This window comes from Channa argus, chromosome 20 (genome assembly GCF_033026475.1).
Source record: "Channa argus isolate prfri chromosome 20, Channa argus male v1.0, whole genome shotgun sequence".
Taxonomy (NCBI): domain Eukaryota; kingdom Metazoa; phylum Chordata; class Actinopteri; order Anabantiformes; family Channidae; genus Channa; species Channa argus.
In genome coordinates, this window is record NC_090216.1 from 10,152,030 (window position 1) to 10,176,075 (window position 24,046).

Consider the following 24,046-nt stretch of genomic DNA (forward strand, 5'->3'; position numbering starts at 1 on the left):
ATAAAAGGGCAATTAATACAATACAAAAGTTGTAATACAGTTGAAATTATCTTCTATGAAACAAAAACAATGAACAAAGCAAAAAATTTCTTCAAGTACAAGGAGGAAGAATTAACTGTGTATTGATAAAAATATTTTATAATTGCAATTAAAATATTAAACCCCAATGCAAATTAGATGTATTGGCAAAATTAGAAACTTTCAGCAGTTTTCAATGAACAAATCCAGCTATTTAATTAGCTCAACACATGGTTACAAGTGATTACTCCAAGGTCAACACAGAATGACTACTACAGTCTCTAAACTCCTCAACCCCTTTATGACAGTTGTCTTAGTAGAGCACCCTTTACTGTGATGACCTGCTGTACACAGGTCATGAGGAATCTAGCCCCATTCTTTACATTCCTAATATTCTTGAGTTTGTGATTTTTGTATCGCGTTCAGGTTGGGGTGACAGCAGCCAGTTTTTCCAGGGCTTTTGCAACCAAGCCTGGGATGTCATGATACTTGAATTAATCCATCTTGCCTTCTACACGCTGCAGGTTTCTTGTACCAGCGGAAGCAATGTAGCCATAGTGCATCATTGAGCCACCACCATGCTTCACTGTAGGTAGTGTGTTTTCTATTTTTTTGTGCTTTATATTTCTTCTTCCAGTCTTAATGCTGATTCATAGGCCAGAAAAGTTCCAGTTTTATATCATTGCTGAACAATCCCAAACCTTTACTGGCTTGCTTATAGGATTTCAGCATACTGGAGTCAATTCTTCTTGTGCTTTTGGACTGCAGCAGTTAAAAGTTGCTCTAACATTGGTTGGGTTGAGCTATTTAAATTGTTCTTGTTTAATTTGTTCATTGCAAACAAATGAAACTTTGGAAGTTTTACCAATACACCTAATTTGCAATGGCAGTTGCAATTGACCTGATGACAGGTTCAGACTGGATCAGCTTTAATGTGCATCCATTACTCTTTTCATCATCAGTTTATGTCCTGTCCGTTTTTTACCTGTACTTGCAAGACAGAAGTGAAAGTTTTGGCATCTTCAGCAACCCCTCCCATGTAGAGAGATCTGGTGAAAATGGGTGGGTGGTCGTTCTCATCCTGGATGTCAATCAACACCTTAGCTGTGTTAGCTAAGACACAAACACACAAAAACAATTTACTCATTTGAATTTGTTTTTTACATTTAGTATTCCAATCAGTAGAAAAGATGAACTTCTTTGAGGTCCAAACATTATTTTGTGTTAAACAGAAGAGAAGAGTTGCTTAACCTACAACAAAGAATTTAATTTGGAGAATTTGTCTTTTTGAGGTTTTTCATTTGATGTCATCAGGTCACATGACACCCTAATTCTGCTATATTGGATGTGTCACTATTTATCCTGATCATGTCCCTGACATTTTGCTTTTCAACTGTTTTGCAGATACTGAGATAAATACAAAATATTTGTGGAGGGAATTTCAGGGAGCACTGAGCCAGAGAAGACTTTGTTGTATTAGGCAATTGTGGTACTACAGATGTATGTCTACTATGGTCTACATTTATATAGCGCTTTTCTATGCTGTATGTAAGTGCTCACTCATTGCTTGTGGCTGATCAAGTGCTAAATCCTGATCTCTTTATAACTATTTACAACTACCTAAAAAAAGCGAGTATTGTGCAGCTGTTGGCTGTCACATAACATCTCTCACCCACCCTGATTTCTACTACTTGTAGACATCAAGGATCTTAAAGATTTTTAATATCTGACTTTAATACAGAATCCTGGTAGTCAAAAAAAATGCTGTATAACAGTTTAGAATTTAAGTAAACATGCCAAGAAGTAAACTATATGAGACATCTATACCTAATTGTGGAAGTCAGTCCACATTTATCTCCGTGATTTCACCATTCAGATAAGTGACATCAGTAGATAGGGTGGGAGTCCAGCCTGTTCTGTTTGTGTCACTTGTTCCCCCACTGAGATTTTTACCTTTACATTCAGCATATAGAGACACCATAAAATAGACAAGAGTTGGCCTTAAATGCCAAAGAAATGGGTAAAAAAAACTACAGTCAATGCCATTATTAGTAACTGCCAAAATATCTTCAGTTGATGCTCTTGCTAGCTAAATACAGACGCTTTGGATCAACTGATATTAGCAGCTAGTTATAATTAGCAGCAGTTTTTAGGATACCTTATCTAACAAGTTGGCTCACATAATGTTATGTTTAGAGAAAACCCATCTTGATGGTCTTTGACACAACATTGGCATGAAGTTCAGTCATCAGCCTCCTGAATGACAATTTTCCCACCAAAGAAAATAAATTTTAAAACAGTAGTGACTGCATGACCAACACGATGCCCAATATTCATTTGACTTGGTGATGTATGTGAAAAACCTCAAAACTAAGGAAGACATATGGCAAATAAGTAAACAATACTGTAAAATGCAAACACTGCATTGATAGGGACAAACACAGTCACTGATGCATGCATTGTTAACACCAGTATCACCCCACTGTGGAGCTGCAGCTCCACTAGTATCAGCCTGCAGTTCAAAACTTGGGAGCACAGATCCAACTTGTGTAACACACTGACAAGAAAAGTAACAGTAGCTATACAGAACTGCACATGTAGTGATACCATCTACAAGCAGCTACAGGTCCCAAATGCTTTACAACTGCAGTAGCTACCTGAAGTAATAATATCAATGCAACCGGAATAAATTGGCACTGCTGTTTCTTTCCCTTTCTAGAGATTGGTGACCAGTGTAAGAATTGACCTGACAATGTCTGAACAGCCTCAAGTTGCAACCCATTCCCAAAAGGTGAGCATCAAATAACAACAATAAAGCAAAGATAGTCTCTGAAAAGCTGGTTTTGTTAATTTGCAGACAACGGCATAATGGTAGGATTTGAATTCAAATGTTCCCAATTTTAAAGCAGTTGTGTCATTGTAAACCAGTGAGAAAAAACACAGTACAGTACTATCTCATAAATAAAAACTACTCATCTAAGTTTGGCAAAAAAATATACAATACCTGATTTAAAAAAAAATTGCGTATTTTTTTCAATACCTATGAGTAGGTAATGAGCAAAGTGAGTAATGACCGAAAGATGTTGCTTCACTTCCAAAACTCTCTAATCTCTCTTGCACAAGCCAAAGTTACTTTGGAGTCAAGCACAACTGAAAAATCTACGTATGAAATTACGGATCACCAATTGTAATTTAGAATTTTAATTTTATCTGGAGGACAACGGATTACAAAACCATTTTTGGTTTTTATAAATCTTTATTGTAAAAAGTGAACTGTTTTAAAATCTTTTAGGTCTTTATCCTCACAACTTTGACAACCTTATTTCACATGACAGATTATTTGGTTTTAAGCCAGCAGGTTTTAAGGCAGCAAAATTAATAAATTTAAAACATTTGGCTGTGGCATCGGTGAATTATGTCTTTTTTGCCAATAGGCCGATACCAGTCAAGTAGTATCAGTTTTGTATGTGCAAGCATCTCTGTGTACAAATTGACACATTTTATAGCACCTATATATTTTTTACTGAGCACAAAACAATTAATTATATTAAAAAATACATAAAAGAGAGGTAACTCTGCTTTAAGCTATCTGACAATAAAAAACATCAGTCATGAATATAAAAAAATAAATATGGCCTTTTAAAAAAAAAGGTCAGATTTTTTTCTACATTCTAAATATGTTTTCATCATGGATACTGAAAGACTTTTTAAAATTACAAACACAAAGACATGCTATTTATTATTATTGTTTTATCATATACTATTTAAAATATTTTAGACACTGCTGTAATTAAATGACACTACATACAATATTCAGCATATGAGAGAATATTGTGCCAATGATTCTCTCTCATATTCAGTTCAATAGTGAAACATTTAGTTGTTTTGCCAAACAGGGAATTCTGAATCACACCCACGTAAAACTGTAATACAAACTGTGAACACCAAGGGTGAATCATATGTCAGAAAGAAATAACATATCCCAAGATAGTACCCAGCTTGAGTTTTACTCAAAAAGCAAAACAAAGCAATCAAAATAAATAAATAAATAGAAAAATTGGCCTGGCAAAAGCAAAACATAAACACGCAGATACAAACAGTCTGCTTATCTACCACAGCCATCCTGAGACACCCAAACAAAATGTCTACTTACGATTCTAACATTCACTTGACTGGGAAAAATTGGTTTAACACATTGTTAGAATCCTATTGATCTCGTGCCTGATTAAAATGCATATCAACAAGTATTGAAGGAGATTTGTTAATGACTACAATGATTTGTTGTTGTAATTCCTGCAGAATGTGTAAATTAAAATTGCTAGATGAAATGAGAACAGGATGTGGTAAACACTATAATTACAGAAGAAGGGACAAAACCCAGGCAGATTAGGATCAATTAAGAAAAATGCAGATATGTTTCGAAAGGAAGTAAAGGGAAAATGACCAGCTGAGACAGACATTTAAAAAGAGGCAGCAAGAACAAGGAACAGCTGAGGAAAACAAGTAAGAAACTAATTAAGAAGAAGAATTAAGAAGTAAGAATTATTTTCACTTCAGTTATAGTTTCAATTAAAACCATGAAAACTTGGTTGTCTTTCCTCCCACATGCAACCTAAGGAAAATTCTTTTCATATTTGGAGAGATTGACAAAGAGGTTTAAAATGAAAGACATTAAGATGTAACGTAAGTGTAAAACAAAAAGACATTCATTTATGTTTAAGGAACTTGAACTTGGCTTTTTCCCTATTTACTGTACTTTATACCATACTTCTACTTAACTAAATTTATTTTAGTATTAAACTTGCAATGTATAAATCACTTATCAAGTCTTTTTTGGATTGTGACAGGTTACAGAAAAAGTGTGTTAATCTGAAGCCTCTTTTCCCCTATTTACAATCACACAAAAACTATATTTTACATCTAAACCTCTAAGAATGTTTAAATTGAATAATGTCTTAGAACCAAAAGAGGTACAAATATTCACAAACACAACCACCAAGACAAAATCAAAGATAACAGAGGTTTGTAAATAATAAATTAATATGCTGCATCAGACAACATTAATCACCTCATAAGAGATATATTTTATTCTGAAGGTAAGAGACCCCTAGGATGGGAACAACTGGGCTAAACAACAAAACTGTATATAAAGAACCAGTTAAGACAGTAACATGCAGTTTAACATTGATACATAAGAATTAGTCACATATCTCAGGGACTATTTCCAATGCAAGTACTGTACATAGCTAATTCCAATATTACTTCTGTGCCTTTACTTATTCATTTGAAATCAGGATGTGTTTTGATATGTCATGTATTGTTTCATGACTCTAATTTCATCACCATGTCTCTATAAACATCCACGGGTAGTTCAACAATTTGTCTATACAGATTGCATTGTGAGTGCACAGACTGCACATTTACCAAAAATGTACATCACCCGTTTCTTTTACTCAGCACAGATTTGCAACGTTTAGTTCTGTGTCCAATACACTTGAGCTCCAGTAGATATTCATTTAAGTTCGATAGGAAGGTATTAGTTGGTCTTAAAGATGCAAATGCTTTTTCCATCACTGGGACCAAGCATCTGGAGAAATGTATAGCTTAACAAACTAAATCTCCAATTTACTGCTGCTCTCCAGCTTTATTTAGCCACTTCCATCATTGCAAACATATTTGATATTTGTGAATTCACTACTAAACAGTTACATAATTGTATATTGGTAAGATGTGTAATAGGCACTGACACACAATTCAAGGAGAGGAGGAAAGGCAAGTATATCTGAAGCAGTAACAGTGAAGACAACAAGTTGATGAAGCCTACAGGGTTGAGAGACAGATGAGACAGAGAAAACCCTATTTGAAAAGTAACAACAACAATCAAGACAGATAGAAAAGTACAGTATGGATAAGTAGAGGACAGAGCGAAGTAATGGAAGAGAAAATGAGAACGTTAGGGGCTTAATGAGAAAAAGATAAGTGGAAAAAAGGCTGTGGCAAAATGGTGTGTTTTAAAAACCAACGTGTGCATAATTAGAGGAAAAAAGCATGTAAAATCTATGTTGATGTAGTCTAATGTTAGTCATGGGATCTTAGAAGAGGAGACGCAACTAACACTTACTCTTAGAGGGAGCTCGGAGGTTTGACGACACCACTCTCATGGAGTCTGCTTCTACTCTCAAAACATAGCTAGAATTTGCTTCATAGTCCAGAAGCTTGGCTGTGGAAATCACTCCTGTTGTTCTGTTTAATGCAAACACGCCTGCAGAGAACAAAAGACAGAAAACAAACAAGAATGGGCAAGATAAGATGGATGAAACAGAGTGAAAATGGCAGGTGAGCAGGGTCAAACGGAAAAATTGAAGGGCAGAGTTTGTTGACTTTCTTGTACATAGCATTTCGATAAATTGAGAGTTCTAGAGTGTGGCTTTGCAGTATTAAACTTAATTTGGGAAAAACTAGGAAGAAATAATTGGTTATGGAATGCAAACAGTTACCAATAAGATTGTAACCCTCATCCACCAGCTACTTTTACAGCAGTTACAATAAGCCAGTGAAGGAAGTCAAGACCACAGCTGAAATGTATAAACAGCTCTGAGCATACTCACCTCCCTCGTTGCCTTCGATGATGGAGTACACGATTGTTTGATTGACAGCAGCTGCAATGATGACTCCCACCGGGGTTCCAACAGCAGCCTCCTCACTCACTGGTGGAAACCTGGGAATGGATAAGTCAATCAATAGCAACTGATAAAAAAAAAAATATGTATAGGACTGTGGGGCCACTTCTTCTGGAAGGCTGACTACAACTCAGCAACTATGAGGTTTTTTTTTTACTCATTTTTGCTAACAGTTCTCTATACCTTGAGCTTGACCCAAAAGGTACAATATATGTAAGCAGTTTTTGCACGTTAAGAGCTACTTAAATGGTTTTACACATGCAAAAAAACACGAAAAACTGTTCCAGGAAACTGTACTTAAAGATAAATACTGTAACTAAGCTGCTAAAAGACCCAAAATGTATGTGCATAATCTAACCAATTTTTATAACAGACATTGGGCATTGTTGTTGCCCAGCCAACTGTTAGCCATAGGAGTCAGTCAAAACAATCTCAAGTACTTAAGTGCCTCAGATAGCATACAGTTAAAAAAATTACAGCTTGTAAATATTTCTGCAAGTAAATGTACATAAATAGGTATTGTTTGTGCTTTGTAAAAAAAAAAAAAAAAAAACAGGCTGATGAAAATTTTATGATATTTGATTTATTTATTTTTAAATAATTGGTTAATCTGCCAAAACCGAAATTTCAGAAAAGGTGTTTTTATCATTCATAATTCATGGAAAGCCATACTGTAACTAGACTGTGTATTTTCGATTGGTGGGAAAATTGATTGTAATTTTTGATTGTAATGCAGGGTGTTTTACCACTAGGTACCTTTAGAACTGTTTTGTCAACCTGCTTCTCACTGCATGTGGTGGGCAGTTTTTTCTGCTTAAAGTCCTGACTCCCCTGATTTCTTAGAATATGGCACCTCACAAATTTCCAACATTTTGCTCTTTTAAATAATACCAGTAAAATCCTACCAGCTGGCTAAGCTATCAAGTAATCGTGATATAATAAATAGGACTGCTGGTCAGCAAGAGGGAGTGTGCTGTGAGTGTGTTTGTGTAAATGTTAACTTAAAGGCCAGTCGACTGCTTCTTTAACCTGCTTTATCCAAACACTCCCCTGAAAAATATTAAAGTATAGATTCATATGTGAAAAGGCACTATGTTAGGTGATACCACTTTAACAAAGTGGAAGTATAGTGTAGTGTCTTTTTCACAGCAGACATTTTCACTTTACTTTATGGATGGATGTTTTATTCAACTACGCCAGGAAGTTCACATGTACCATGATACTGAAACAAAGGCCTTCATTCTATCAAGACATTTTCCTAGTGTATTTTGTTTACTGTACAGTCTCATCCTACTGATGCTGTTGTTGATTTAGCAGTTATTGAAATGATATGTTCCTATTTTTGACACACATCAAAGACAGTAACTATTTGCTCAGTACAGTAAACAATATTGTTCTTTAGACAAAATGTTAAAAACAGAACAGGTTGCAGTTTACAGAAACATTAGTTAAGTGGTATTAATATAACTTGCATAGGGATTTGGATAGCATGCAGAACATGTACTTTGCATTTTCATGAATAGCATCTCAATGTGTTAGCAAGTCCTTCGGCTGAGGCCCTAAAATTACGCATTTTCTTTTGGAGTCAGTATAGAGCCCAACAGCAGGTTAAGAGCAACAGCTTTACAAATGTACACAACATGGAAATGTCTAGTTTCTTCAGGGATTTACATTGCTCACTTGGAACAGAAAATGAAAATGTCAAGTCTGTGTAAAATGTTGCCTAGCAAAACAAACAGCCCCTCACTAAATTTGCACTTGTTTAATGGTACTGCAATAACTTCAAAACATTAAACAATTTTATTCCTCCTCCCTTCCTGTACTATTTTGGTCTTCCAACGTCTTACATCTTTTTCCCCAGTCTCTCTAGTCCTCCTACTACTTTTATAGTAAGATCTCAATTTTCACTATACTGATGCGCATTTACATTTCTTCTTCTGCATCTGTATGTCCCTTTTCTTCAACCCTCCCTGCACAACTCCCTCTCTCCCTCTCTCTCTCATCAAGGCTGCTGCTTCCAGCCAACATCCCAGCAGCTGCAAGTGTTATCTATTCCTCCATCCCTCCTTCTCTATGATGGATGCTTCACAAAGGTAAAAAAGCACATTGGAAAGGATGCCCACACAAACCCAAATATACAGCCATTTAAGTATACATGCAAAACACCATGCAAATGTAAAAATATACTTGCATTCGTACACTGCTCATTATTCAGCTCAGGGTTATGCTGGTTTTTGTTGAAAGAAAACTTCATATTACAACGTCTGAAGGCAAGACCATTTAATTGTGTTCTGAACACTGGTGGGTGGAGGAAAGCCAGAAAAAAGCGAGCAATATCCAGAGGGGAGGATAACACCCAATGTTATGAACCTTTATTATGGTACATATCTGCTTATGTGTAGCCTACAGTATTATATGCACTTTAAATCTAGACGTTAAATTAGGTGTTTCTATCTTCTAAAGAGCGATTATCTCCTTTTAAATTCTTTAACGTCATGTAAAAAGCATGATGCCCTTTGCCCTCTTCATTGGAAAAAGGTAGAAAGATTTTAAAGCAGCTTAGACTATAAATTAAACACCAACTGTAAACCTCACAATGTTGTCCTTTCCTTCTGTCACCACTTTTATAAAAGTAGTTCCTGCTACTCTATCTCCTCTCCTTTTCCAAAAGGGTTGCTAAATGATTTTGGGGTTTTCATTAGGAGACTGCTAAGAGAGGGTTTTTAACTGCCCACAGTAATAACCTTTACAGGCGGGCTGGAGTTTTCAAACTTGTTTCTTCAGTAGACATTTTCCTATTGGAAACCCTAAGTTTTTTGTGGGAAAATATGATGGATTTGACGACATCAGATAATGTAGCAGTAGGCTGTAACTAAAGAATAATAGTCACCCAATATTGAGGAATTCGGTTTGAGTTGGTTTCTTACTCTTGCTCTGCCAGACTTCCTTCTCTCCTTAATCCCACATCTCTCTCCCTTTTGGCCTATTGGTTCATACCTGTCACTTTTTCCTTCTGTCAATCAATCTCTGGTCTTTTAAATCTCACAGTATCTCTCAAACATAGTCTCTCTTTTCTGGGCCCTGCCAGCAGGTGTCTCAGTATTTTTGCCCATTTCGTAGAATTCTTCTCACCATTCACTTTACAGTCTTGTCAAAATTGTCAAATAAAAGTCAAATGTCTTAGTATTTGTCAAACAGTTTGAAACAGTGTGATGGAAAAATAAGTATGATTAAGTTTTATTTGTTATGTTTTGTCTAGTTGTGATAGTAAATTGTACTTATTATACTTATGCAGGATGTGTTAAAGGGGCATTGTGAAACTATGTTTTATATACATGTTTTGTCCTTAAAAAGTGTTTGCAGTGCTCAACGTAAGCTATGCAAGAGACAACTCTCCAATTCCTATGTGCTTATGGTATGTTGGAAAAGTTAATAGAAAAGGAGAAAAGCTGCAAGCAGCAGCCTGGAGGGTGAAGAGTGTTCTGCCCAGCAACAGAAGGTTTTAAATCAATGTGTGACAGGTGAAGACTTTAGAACTGCACTAGACATGAAACTCTGTTGGTGTACTTCTCTCTTGCAAGAAAATAAAACCCTAAAATACATCATGGATGATTAAGCTTCTTTATTGACTACACTTGAGGTGTCTATGGCCAGAGATTGTCAAATTTTGCCACGACAAATAGAGAGGAGGATCGTTGAAGTTTATATTACAAAAATCATATGCGAAACAGAGCAGAGAGAGAAAGAGAGAGGACTTGCAGTTTTTGACAAAAGGAGGGACTCAAAAATAGAATGAGATTTGGAAACAATAAGATGAAGAAAAGAAAACAAGGCCAAAGGACAACATAGTAAAAACTAAGAGAATAACAAAAATGTTTGTGTAGCTTTGAGTTAAACGATAAAACGATTATTTTGACATGAAGAGTATGTGTGTTTGTGTGAGTGCGATCTAAAAGGTTTGTCATGGATAATTTACCCAGTATACAGATTATTTATGCCTCTGTGCTTGTTTGAAGACTGATATTGTCGTAAATTATTAGCACAATATTCAAGACGGTCTCTCACACACGTAAAATTTTCTATATTATCTGCAGCAAGACAAAATAACTAAAATTACTGTTACAAACATGATTCATGATAACCATATACAAAGTATATGGTTAAGCTTCAATTAGGTTTAGGCAACAAAACATACTAGGCATGAAAAAAGACAGAATACAAGTAAAAGAAACAAACATAACCAATTAGTAGTAGAAGAAATAGAACAGCACAGCCATATTTTAAGAAGTTTTTATTTTAATTAGATTTAGTTTTTTCCATTTTATTTTACACACTAGAAAACCATCTCCGTGTCAAAAAACTTTAACAGCCTGAACTAATGTTGTGTTTGTTGGTATTGTTAATTTACTGTAAAACAAGACTCCAACGAGTAAACTATTTATTTTTAAGTATTATACTTTTTAATTAAACATTTGTATAGAATGTCATTCATTTCCTATCTTTGCCTCTGAAAGGCACCTGGAGATTGTAATGATTTTGCTTAATAGTGTTAATCAAAACCAGGTCCATTGTGATTACCCACTTTGTGTCTCTTGAACCACCCCATCAATCTCCCTGCTCTCGGTTCATTATCCTGTCTCACTATTTATTCTTAGATGCATGACAGTCCCCGCTACATCTACTAATGAACTATAAAGAACCACTCAAGATTAAGAAAAACTGTCTGATTACTTTGTCATCAAATTCAAAGAGATACTAACCTGTCCCTGTAAAGTTTGAGCAAAGGTATTTACCATTCAACACACTGGCCTGTCGACTTTAGATGTCTATGCATGTAAGATCAAACTTTAAAAAATAAATTTGATCATTTTCTAAAATAATCCTAGAAACGATTTGTTGCAACATTCATTAAACATTTCTCCACCATATATTTTGGGATAAAGAATACACTGCCTAGCCAAAAAGTCACTATCTGGATTAAACTAAGCAAACACAATTTGGTGCAACAGTTTGAGTCCCTTTATTCTGAAATGGAAAAAAAGAGTAAAAAAAGAATTTTATCCTCAACAAAATGACCACTCAGCTACTATGTTTCTTCACCACCAATTCAAGTTAATTTTGATTAACTGTAGATGCACAATGCACTTTCTGCATGCACAATGCAATGAGAAAGAGATTTGGACTAAAGATTGGACTGTTGGAAAGAGGTCATGTGGTGTGATGACTGTAGATTTATCCTAATCCAGAATGACGGGGGCATCAGGGTAATAAGAGGAGCAAATAAAGAGATATATCCATCATGCCTAGTGCCTACCCTACAAGCCTGTTGGTATTGTTACTATCTGGAGCTTCTACAGGTGGTCAGTTCTAAGTTCATCAAAGTTATGTGATCAAAATTAAGGTCAGCTGACCACCTGACTATACTAAAAGTTTTTTCCATTAATGGATTTTTTTTCTTCCCTGATATTATGGGTATATATCAAAATGACAGTGCCAGCATTTATTGGGCTCAGCTTATGAAAAAATAGTTCAGCGAACCTGGGACATCATTTTCACACATGGATTGGCCACCTTAACCCATTAAGAATATTTGGGATGTTTCTGCAAGAAGACCTTATGCAGGAAAATGAGGAAAAGAAGAGGGGATGTTACACAATGGTTTATGTTATGTTTATGTTCTATTGTGAATAAAATATGCGTTGATAAAATTTGCAAATCATTGAATTCCTTTTTTAATTTAAGTTTTCACATCTTACACCTCATGCTCCCTGCACTGAAGCCTCCCGTCTGTCCCCAAGGTTATGATTGCTATTTTAAAAGTTGCACTAAAATGTAAAACTGTGCTTACCATAGCTTGCCTTAACATTTCAATGTTACCTAGGCTTATTTAATTCCCCACGAAGTGCAGCATTGTGCATATTAAACAAATTGGTCCTTTGCTCAATTTTTATTAGCAGACTGGTCTTTGGCACTATCCATTAATATCACTATCAGAGTCATTATGTCTCCCTTTATCTTTAGGAGTATGAAAATCTGTCTGTTCGTGACAGTACACATTCTTGTTTTCTATAAAGAATTAACCAACTCGGACGTACTAGTTTAATTCATGCATAAAAAGTACAGGGCCTCAAAACAGGGTATTTTTCGTAAAACTTAAGATTATCTGTGGTAGCACATTACGAATAGACAGAATTAGTACAATATCTGTGCTCTCAAATACGACAAAGTGACATCTTTAAATACAATCTCTTAAATATAATCTATATTTATGTGCCGATGAGCGTTTGGTCAAAATAAACTTTAAATCGTATGTTTTTTCTCCCTATGTTCCTGTTCATACTGTAACTACATTTCACTAACCAGAGATGAAGGCAATTGCAAGCTGCAGGAAAGAACTCAACAGCAGCTGACCTTTGGATGTAATGCTGCCAGCAATGGATTTTCAGGTTAAAAAGCTGTCAGTATTTGGAGTTTTACAGTGAGTCCATTTCAACTTTTTCTTTGATCTGTTGGTCTGGCCATCTGGGTGTCAAAGCCAATAAAACTGTCTCTACAGCTGTTAAAGGGAAGATAACCAGCATCCTTTGGAACAACATCAACCTGTTTAAAAAAAGAGGAAATGAGGAAGGCTGAGTCTGTCTGTATGTGTTTCACATGCAACCGTCTGCCAGTAGTTTGATGTTTTATAAACCTGCACAATACCTACTTTTCAGGCTAAGAAACATTCACATTGGAGTGGTATTATTTTCCATACATACGCAGACAGACTCTGTAGTCAGCTGTTTGGTGCTACAGAGAGAGAATCTCACCTGCTGTGCCTATGCCATTGTTCCTCATTTAGTTCCTATAATTACCTATGCTATAGGTGATACACTGTATATATACACAGTACGTATGAAGTAGAACTTAAATGTTGCTTAATAGCTGCTGTATTGAAGTCCTAACAAATCTGTTGCAATCTGTCATTCATCATCCATGTTGATCACCAGCTTATTTTTTATGCCTTTGTTTGAATTGTATGGGTACATATGATTGTATAGGCAGAAATTAGCATTTCAATGATGCCTGTGTGTGATGTTTTCAAAGAGCTGAGGAGTGATTATGAAGACAAGTAAAGTGGGAACAAGTCTCAGCTGTACAGCAACAATAGCAAAAGAAAATGCTGAAGGGTTAAACATGCAAAAACATGCACGTGCATTCACAGAATGTGAATGTAAAGATGTCTGTCTCCAATACTGGACTATTGACTGAATGTACCAATCAAGCTAGAAAAATGTTTGTCAGTCTGCCTGTCTAACCATTTGACTGTTTGCGTATGTTCTTGTCCATCTGTAAGTCTTTACCTGCTTGTTTGCTTCACTCTACTTCGATCTGTCAACCTGCCAGCTCTTGTGAAACTTTGAAGACTTCTCTGCCTGTATGTTGATCTGTCTATCTCCACGTGTGTCTACCTTTCTGTCTATCATCTTCAGTGTGTTTTTGACATAACGTATTCCAGCAAAAGAGCCAATATTTTTTTACAACTAATAGTATCTCCTTTGTACTACCCCTTTTTCTGCTATTCTCCATTCTCTCTTCTACTTTATCTTAAACTGACACTCTGAATTGCTTCTCTTTACTATCGTCTCTCAACATCGTAGTCTGTTCTACTATTTCAGTCCCACTTCACCCCCTCTCTTTCTCTTCCATATTTCGCTTCTCTCTCTCGCTGTCTGCCAACTGCAAGCATCACTGGGGTTGTTTGCCATTTCTTGTCACAGCCATAATATTGCCAAGAGCACTCAATGTGCGCTTACTTGTTTCTGTGCATCAACAAAGTAAGGTAACCTTGTAATGAATTCGTTAGATGTATACCAGATTTACAGAGTTACAGATTGGATGGGCTTCATTTGATGTACACTGGATAAGAATGTATTTATCGCATAGTAACATATTTCAGGTTTTCAGGTATTTCTTTACATTTTGACAAATACAGTCAGGACAGTTAGTATGATGAAAGAGGTTGACTTTATAAAAGGGACAGCAACACAGAAAAGAAGTAATAAAAGAAGAAGAGGTGAAAAGGGGACTAAAATATAGAAACCAACTACATAGTAGAATACTATACTATAGTGGTATACTGTACCATATAGTACTGTACTTGTAGGTGTCAGGTTTACTACAGTATAACAATGTCAAATTACAGTCCCTTAAATGTATCATCTAAGAAACAGTAAAATCTTAGCAACCTTAAAGATGTGGTGACTGAGCTGCAACAGTTTATTTTTTCATTTTGTTCTTAAAACAGAGACAGGAAATGAGTAATTTTGAATGAAATAATAACGAAAGTTTTACCCCCCCCTTCCACACACAAATATGGAAAAATACAATTACATTTGATAAAAATGCACAAAAGCACCGCAGTGTACAAAGCACTGAAAGCTGTTTTTGTTTGATTGATTCTAGTTTCAGAAAAGTATTGCTATTTTTGGGCAGGTGATATAACCAACATTTTTTAATTTTATGCAAATTGTAAGTTTAAAACTCAGGTTCCAGGTATAACTTTTTATAGAAGCTTACTAAAAACAAATGTTCACATTGTTTTAAATAATATATTACTAAAATTAGTATTTCAAACTGCTCCACCTGGGTAATGGCGATCAAAATTGTGACCTCTTGCCTGGCTGAATGTGCTTCTTGGATTAAGAGTGTACTATATTTTGGTATAGAGAAACTGATAGATATGACTGGATTTATGTAAATCTCTTGCCACATTATAGTGTATTATCTCTATGTTAGTAATGATGCAAGACAAAGCAATGCATTGCCATTTTTGGTCACACAATGTATTAAAAAAAGCTTGGATGTGTTTTGGCTCCTAACTTTCTCACCACCTTGAAAGTAGAGTCATTAACAAACCAACAGGTTATGACACCAGAGTGGTACTGCTATTGGTGGTGCTTGGAAAAGGGGAGGGGTCTGCCTTCACAAATTCCAAATTACATACATCATACAAGCCTGCACATGAACACACACACACACACACACACACACACTGAGCGTGATGGAAGGGGTTTGTAGTCATGTATAATCTTTCAAAAGGCAATATTTTCTTTCTGTTCACTTAACCTCATGCTGATAATTGCCACTGGGTGCTGATAACTATTCATGTGCATGTGGTACTGACTGCATACTAATTTTGCAGGTGCAAGGAGGGTCCTACAGTTAGAAAAACATCGAGAGACAGAGGGGATCAGACATTCAGCTCAACTACACTTCATTACTACAATAATGTCACAAACCTCTTCGGCTTCTTAACAGTTTTGCTACATAAGCGTGAAAATGAACAGGGTACTGTACCAGTGCACTGTGAGCATGTATATATAAAGTTCAGTGCATGTGTGTCTGTATCTTAACAGATTTAACTTTGATGTATCGAAACATACAAATACGGAGGAAATGTTAAAACTATTTATTGTACAAAAAATCCTAAATCAGTATCTGATATAGCTTCATATATTATGAATTAAGTTGGTCAAAAGAAAATTTAAAGACCCTAAAAAGAACAGTTTTGTTTAGTTCATTTGTCATGAAACACAGAACTTACGGTTAAAGTACTTTTGGTTAGCATGAACATTGTAGGAAATTAACTATTTTATACATACCCTGAGGGTAAAAAAAACTATACAAATGCATTTAAGCTTTTTTGTTTCATGCAAATCCCAGTACAAAGTGTAAATAAGGGCACTGTTGAAAAGCCCCAGCACAACATTTTACACTAGTTTTATATTGGTCTGGTCAAACAATTACATTTTCCCAGTGGGGGTATCCGGGTGAGTGGGCATTGCACCAAGAAACTGCATGTTTAAGTTTCAAAGTTTTGCAGTTGACTGATCATCCTCAACTTCTGAGGTCTTAACTTTATGTATATGTTTATGTGTCAGTGTGGCAGTTTATGCTTTCCAATTTTTATTTTACTTTATTTTAATTATCTTAGTCAGGGTCAGATACCAAAACAATGCAAAACGAAGGTTTAAACATTTCTATGCACTGTGTAAATAGTTAAACAAAAAGTTTTGTTAAACTGTTAAATGTATAAATGGGTAAAATACTGGTTAACTTATGTCTAAATGGTTACATGTGACTGAGCTAGATCAATAATGATGGCTGACTATCATATGATTAGGCTGAAACAAGAGTATAACAAGAGGACTCCTTTAAATTCTGCACATATTGTCTTTAAAATAATGTTTCTATTAAAAAGTAAGGGCATATACAAAATGCTTTTCAAAGACTGAGCGTGTTCAGATAACCAATTTTCAATCATTTTTTTAACTCTAACTTCCAATTAGTGATGAAAACAGTAAATGTATTCCTTGCCAAAAAGACACTTTTAACAGAACCCTTACTTTACTTTATTTTTTTATTATATGAATCAATATTGCTAATTTAGCCTTGCCTATGGCTACAAGCCCATCTGTTGAAACCATACAAAATCATTAAGCTGTTTTAGTAAGCTCTTAAAACCACACTGGTACAATGGTTAGCTTTTATTTAATAAAGCTGGAATAATTAATTCAAAGTGGGAACACTGTACTGTGCAAGTACAACATGGAATTAAAAAATATATATATACACTAAACTAAAGGGAAAGAAATATAGAAGGCACACATGCATCTAAAGAGACATTAAAACACATACAAAAGACAAATACTATATAAAGGGATATTCAGGGTGCTCAAAATAACAAATGTGTATGCATGAATTATCATGAATTGTTTGTTGATTAACAAATACAAATATACACAGATTCTAGAAAATGCACATCCACAAAGGCACACGCACACTGTTTAGCTGGAAGCTATGTTACATATTCATAAATGCAGCAATATATGGCTGGCTGGCTGACATTTCATTTGCCTCTAACACTCCTACTAAAAATATACAGGAGCTTTACTCCATGTGAAAGACAAACCTTGACATCTTGAATGTTTTTCTGTATCAGTGGGAAAATATGCCTGTATTGACATTGAATTCCCAAACAAGCTCATTAGCTTTCAGCTAATGGTGCTCAGGGTTTTGGATAAAGGGATCTAACAAGCTTTAAGAAAATTAATTGTAAAAGGAGAGATGCATTTCTATAACATAAATTGTCTAAGTTTTGTTTTTTTTCCAATACTGAAAATTAAGCTGTCACACAGGATTCTTGCATTATGCATGACAGCTGGCATGTCATCTATGTAAAAGTGAGTTGCATCACAGCAAATGTCTAAACACTTTTTCTGAATATAAAACTGTGTGGTACATAATGACATAATGGCTGCACACAAATGAAGGAAATTCAATTAAAAAGAAAACAAAAGAACAAAAAAGAACAAAAAAAAATGTGGTCCCTTACTCACAATCAATTAGTCAATGAGTGATTTAGAAATATTTGGAAAATTTCAATGTATAAAAACATTTTATACTGCAATTTTGTGTCATTTATCAGAAACTACTCTATAACAGAAAGATTTTCAAGAGTGAAGAGAATTAGATGAAGGTGACGGAAAAATTGTGTTTATTTAGATTCAAATCTAGTTAACATCACATTTCACATCAGGTGTCAATGACCCTCGGCTCTGTGAGGAACTTGTTGGTGTAGGCTGCTGATTGTTCACGAGGAGATCAATGCAGCACCAGACACACTCCATGGCCTACAATCTTTCCTGCTAGCACATGAAAGAGTATTGGCTGACACAGTAAGGAGACTTGCACTTGCTATTCAGAGTGTAATGAAGATGACACTGAATTGCTTGCAGCAAGATGTGCATGTTAAATGTTCCTATAGGAAGAAGAGTCTTCTTATCGAAGGTCAGTTGGAAATCAATGACCAAGCACCTTCTCATTTTCAGCCACTGCCATTTACTGTAGGTAACACTCCAGACAGATCAACAACCTATCTCAGGGCCAACACAGAGTAGACATTCACACCCACACTTATACCTATAGTGTCACTATTTAAGTGCTGTGGGCGGAAACTAGAGTACCCAGAGAAAACCCAAGCAAGCATGGAGAGAACATGCAAACTCTATACAAAAAGGCAGCAGCTAGCTCGTGGATTAAAGCCGGGGATGTTGTAGCTGAACCGGCAGCACAAACCCCTCCACCAGCGTGCTGCCCTTTTAAGTCTTTGTTTCCATATTTTTAAAACACCATATTAGTGACAATTAAACAATGTAGCAGTTGAAAATTTAGGGACAGATACGCATTATCAGAAACTTTTGATATTTTGTTTGTTCGTGTGTGGATCTGTCTGATGGAGTATCTATTTATTTATTGGTGTTTTTCAGATGATAGACTGTACATTGCTCTATGAGATGTTCAAAGCTTGAGATATTTTTTTAATAACCTAACCCTGCTTTAAATATCTCCACAACTTTATCCCTGACCTGTCTGGTGTATATCTTGGACCTCATGGTGCTGGTTGTTCTCTAATAAACCTCTGAGGGCTTCACAGAACAGCTGTAGTTATACTGAAATTAAATTACACACAGGTTGAATATATTTACTAATTAGGTGACTTCTGAAGGCACTTGGTTCTACTGGAGTTTGACGGTATCAGAGTAAAGGGGGCTGAATACAAATGCATGCCTCACTTTTAAGATATTTATTTGTAAAACATTTTGAAAACATTTATCAATTTCCCTTCACTTCCACACAAAGTGGCACATAATTGTGGTCTACCACATAAAATCCCAATAAGATTAATTTGTGGTTGCAATGTGACAAAACTTAACAAAATTTCAAGGGGTATGAATACTTTTGCAAGGCACTGTACAGCTTGGCTGTGCATCTGAGTTCAATCACACAAAAGCATGTTTAAGAAAAAATTCGGAATCACCTTCTTGCTGTGAGGCGAGAGTGCTATCCAGAGTACCAATGTTCCACCCACAAGTTTTCAACATATGATCCCATTTTTTATGCCATTTGTGGTTGGCGCTTAATCTGTCTGGCCATTAAATTTATTTACATCATTAGCTCCCTCTCTATAAAGTACAACACAGTGACCGTGCCAGAGTTGGCCATTCCCAGTCAGAATTCAAGTGGTGTGCACATTGCACAGCAGATTCTGTTACTGCAAAATGCATTTACTCGACAGAAAATGAAAAACAAGAGATGGCACACACTAAGGTTCAAGAATTTAAACTTAGCATGTACTATTTGTGTGTGTGCGTGCCTGTATACCTGTATTCTTCTTGGGTGAACACAGGGATGACAGAAGGCTGCAGGACTGTAATCTCCACAAGAGTTGTGTTCTCCTTTACAGGGTTACCATCATCATAGGCCACCACCACCAGCTGTCAAACAGTAAAGAAAAGAGACTTAGAAAATTTAGTGAATTTCTATATGCTTACCTGCAACCTGGCTGTCCAGTGCTGTAACTTCGCATTCCCTTTAAAACTGCTAAGAGATTCATTCACACATTTATACACTGCTGACGCAAAAAAAATTAATCTGATATATGACAGGCCAGTAAATATCTACTATTGCCAACATTGTAAAAGCTTATCATTTGCATGGGAAATGAAGAACAGTGTGTGTATATGCTACTGGACTGCTAAGTTTTTCTGCTTAGCCTTTCTTCTTCTTTTAATTGGGGGTAACCACTGTTAAGATGGCCCAAAGGAATCCTAATGAGGGCCACACTGAAATATCAAGATCCTGAAATATAGTGGTTGCTCCCTCTAATTTAGCTGGGAAATTGTTACAGATATTGCAGAGCTCTTAGATTTTGTTGGTAGTTAGGTGACTTGCTTCCTACCACAATGAAAGCACTGAATGTTTGAACTGGTTCCTATTTTGTTGCAAACTTTCTAGCTCTATACATGCCAACCTGCTCCAAGAATGTATTTTTAATACCAAAAAGTATACAGTATGGCCATTTCAGTGTGATTGATGTGGAGCAGTTAGTCGCTAGTGGCAATGTATTGGTTTTGTAAAAATGTATTTATTTTATGCTCAACTAACTCAATTTGATTGAGTTATTGGGAGTTGATAAGGTAGAATCAGTCCCTTGAGAGAAAGTTTTAGAGGATGCCGAGTCCTTGTTGTGTTAATTAAAGGTTAAATTAAAGGTTTGAAAATATGAAATTAGCATGGCCCAAAGCCCCACTGAGAAGCGCAGCTGGGAAAACACAGTTTTATATCTAATAAGCAACTCCTGGGTACCCTCTACAGTGAATAGTGATTTAAAAAGGTACTCTGAAAAGACATGTATGTAAACAAATGCTACAAGTAAGCAAGTAAAATCTAAAGCTGATTTATGTAATGACTCCGTGATGTAGTTCCAAACCTCCACCCACTGAACAGAATAGTACAAAAATGCATCAGAAAAAGATTTTCCAGTAATAATGTCTCTAATGAATTACAGCGCTGATGCCGATGTTTACAGTTTCAAGAAATCATATTCACCAAATGGGGGATTATATCATAAGTGGTGGTGCTACTTACTGTATTTACATTGTATTAACATTGAGGCTCAGTGTCACATGCCTGTAATTGCAACAAGCTAAAGAAAGGTTTTACAGAATGTTGCAAACAGCAGGGTTACTAAGAATGTTTGTGCGTCCTTAAGACAAAGCAGTGTGTTCATGGCACATTTACCCTTCTATGACTGGTTGACTGGAACCTAAACTGAGTGTGTGCGCGCATACATACACTGAACTTATGGTTGGGCTCCTCATTGAGGTTTACTCTGGTAACAACATGTCCCGTGTGTTCCTCTACATCAAATATGCTGGCAGAGTATGGATAAGCCTCATGGTCCAATCTATAGCGCACAAAACCTGCCGGGGCGCCCTAGGAAGGGAAAGAAACAACAGTATACTGATCACAGATTTAATGAGCAGGGCACTCTATTTAAGAGTTTCTGGTTCACTATAATTATTTTGTAGAAAAGCCTGAAGTTAAAGCAGTGTAATAATGACTGTTACAGGGTTTGACATTCAAAGCACTTAGTTTGGACACAAATGTCAAATATCATCTCTTCATCCCATTCTTCATGAAGCAGTTCAGATACACAAGTCACCACTCAGCAAAGTTGAGGTCTAAGGTTAGGACTCTTATGGTCATGAAATAACCTCTTAAATACAGCCAGTAATTAGCCACTTTTAGTTAGTGTGACTTATTTGACTCAAACTGTCATAAATACATAAACTGGGATTACCTTACAGACAATATCTGTTAGAGAGCGAACCTTTTGTCTGAATGATTCCTGAGTATGCATTAATGAGCACATGTTTCAATGTGGGAAAGTAAATTCACTTGATATATTTCTCAGGGTAAAAAGGTTTACCAAAACCTGTCAAAAAAAATTCTCTCTCTCAGGAGCAGTTTGCAGACTTATATAGACCAACCTCACCTGTTTTAAATGAGCAATATTTATATTATACTAAATTGCCAACACTGTGCATGCTCAGATTGTTGGAAGCCAATATAAAGTTGACTAAACGAGATTGCAGAGCTGCACACCTATGGCAACGACTGTGGAATAACTTCAAGTCACTTGAAAAGTGTAAGCCATCTCTATTAATATGACACTTTTAAAAATTGAAAGTGATTTACAGGATAAAGAAATAGGCTCAGTATTTATTCTAGATAGTTTTTCGGTGTTAATGATTATCTGCATTTAGATTTGAAAGGAACATCACTTCATGGCATTTTTACACAATTTCAGGAGGTGTGGTAGCAGGCATATCACTGTCTCATATGAAATTCAATCCAACATTGTGACAGCATGCCTGATACCTGGGGTCAAATGCCCAAATCCCTGTGTGGATTCATGACTAAAACATTGTGTCCGCACACAGACAGACATATGCAGACACATGCTTTTTTGTCAGACTTACAAAAATGCACCTGTTTCTATTTGTACAAGCCTCATTTCCACTACCACAGTTAAGGATAAAAGGAAGAAGAAACATCTTTAAACGTAAACTGGGATTTTAAAACTTGTGGTCAACTCCTCTGTATGCCTGTTAATGAGAAAGATTCATTTTGAGGTTCTCCAAAGGCATCAGCGGCCATCATCATTAAATTATGATCAATGCTTAATTAATGGACGTGAATGAACTTTAAAAAGCACTCTACAATTGAGGAGAAAAAAAAAAAAACTCTGAACAGGAGGCAATAGCTGGACAGAACATGCTAGCACTGTATTACGTTGATTTTGTTAGCCTAAGGCTTACACTACAACTTTGCTGTTAATCAAAATTTTAATGTGTGTGTACAATACAATAAACAGCTGGATCAAGTGTTTCTCAGGATAATTTTTTCTTAAACAAAATTACTGGGGCACACATACATTCACTACTTTTATTATTGCAAAAAAAATACAATTATGCACACTACTGTGTCTTTACACAACCACAATCACACAAAATCGTAGACATGAATGCTATTTAAATAGATGTCATGCCCTGAGAAAGAAAATACTCCAATAGACATGATAGATCTAAAATGTTCCACAATGACTGAAGTCTATATATGCTGTTATTATGGGATTCAAGCTGCAAGTTTACAATATAGTTGCGACAAATCCACATTGCTAGTAAGTAGAAAGGTTTCCAGGTAGGTCACACTTCTGTTTACCTAAACACCACTAAACAAGTCGTTGTTGCAGTGTCATTATCATATTACGTTTTGCTCTTGTTTAATCAGCTTAATACATATTACAAGCCTAAAGATGGCCTCTAGATACAGTAGTGCATAAGAAAATGTAACCATCATTAAAACTGTTGTAATTCATTTTAAGCAATTTATTTTTTTCTTTGTCATTTCCTCTGAACTAAATCCATAGATTTTGCTCTGGAGTAGTAGTCAGGAGTACTTCAGAGTTGTATGTCCAGGAGTAAACTTTCACAAAATACCAATTTGTAGTGTCAGCAAAACGTTAGAGTTTAGAAGTACATTTAATTTCTGAAGGATGTATAAATGTCATCTATATGCAGGATTGTTAAGGTGCTATTTAGTGCCTTGTCTGTCTGTGCCTAGTCTGAAATTGCTTTTTCAGCTTAAAGCCTGGATAGTGTATACTGTTCTTTTTTGACCCAAGAGAGTCTAACCTGATGCTTAAACTTCAAGTCTAAATCAATTTAGCTGATAAAGTAAGACAGCAAACACATTAGTCAAAGGAACACATGGCTTGTTGGCTCTGAACGGTAATTCAAAGTAAAGATGCTTTTGTGATTTTAAGTAAAATTTATCAGAAAAATGTATTTCCTATAAAATAATTAATAAATAAAATTACCATTTTACCAGCTGGTTGTTTTGTTTCCAATAAAAATTGAGCTGTTTCTCATAACGCCACTGCATTTTATATCAGCATC

At 35.7% G+C, this 24,046-nt stretch overlaps 1 protein-coding gene across 1 annotated transcript in view; it reads right to left on the reverse strand.

Annotated features, from left to right (window-relative positions):
• LOC137105966 (protocadherin-15-like) overlaps window positions 1–24,046 on the reverse strand; it is a 157,045-nt gene that overhangs the window by 37,381 nt on the left and 95,618 nt on the right. Inside the window, exons 25-29 of the mRNA XM_067488842.1 lie at window positions 21,378–21,518; window positions 19,905–20,017; window positions 6,627–6,736; window positions 6,140–6,280; window positions 1,004–1,131 (exon numbers count right to left, since the gene is read on the reverse strand). Of these exons, the coding sequence (XP_067344943.1) occupies window positions 1,004–1,131; window positions 6,140–6,280; window positions 6,627–6,736; window positions 19,905–20,017; window positions 21,378–21,518 (633 nt within the window). The remainder of the gene's footprint in view (window positions 1–1,003; window positions 1,132–6,139; window positions 6,281–6,626; window positions 6,737–19,904; window positions 20,018–21,377; window positions 21,519–24,046) is intronic.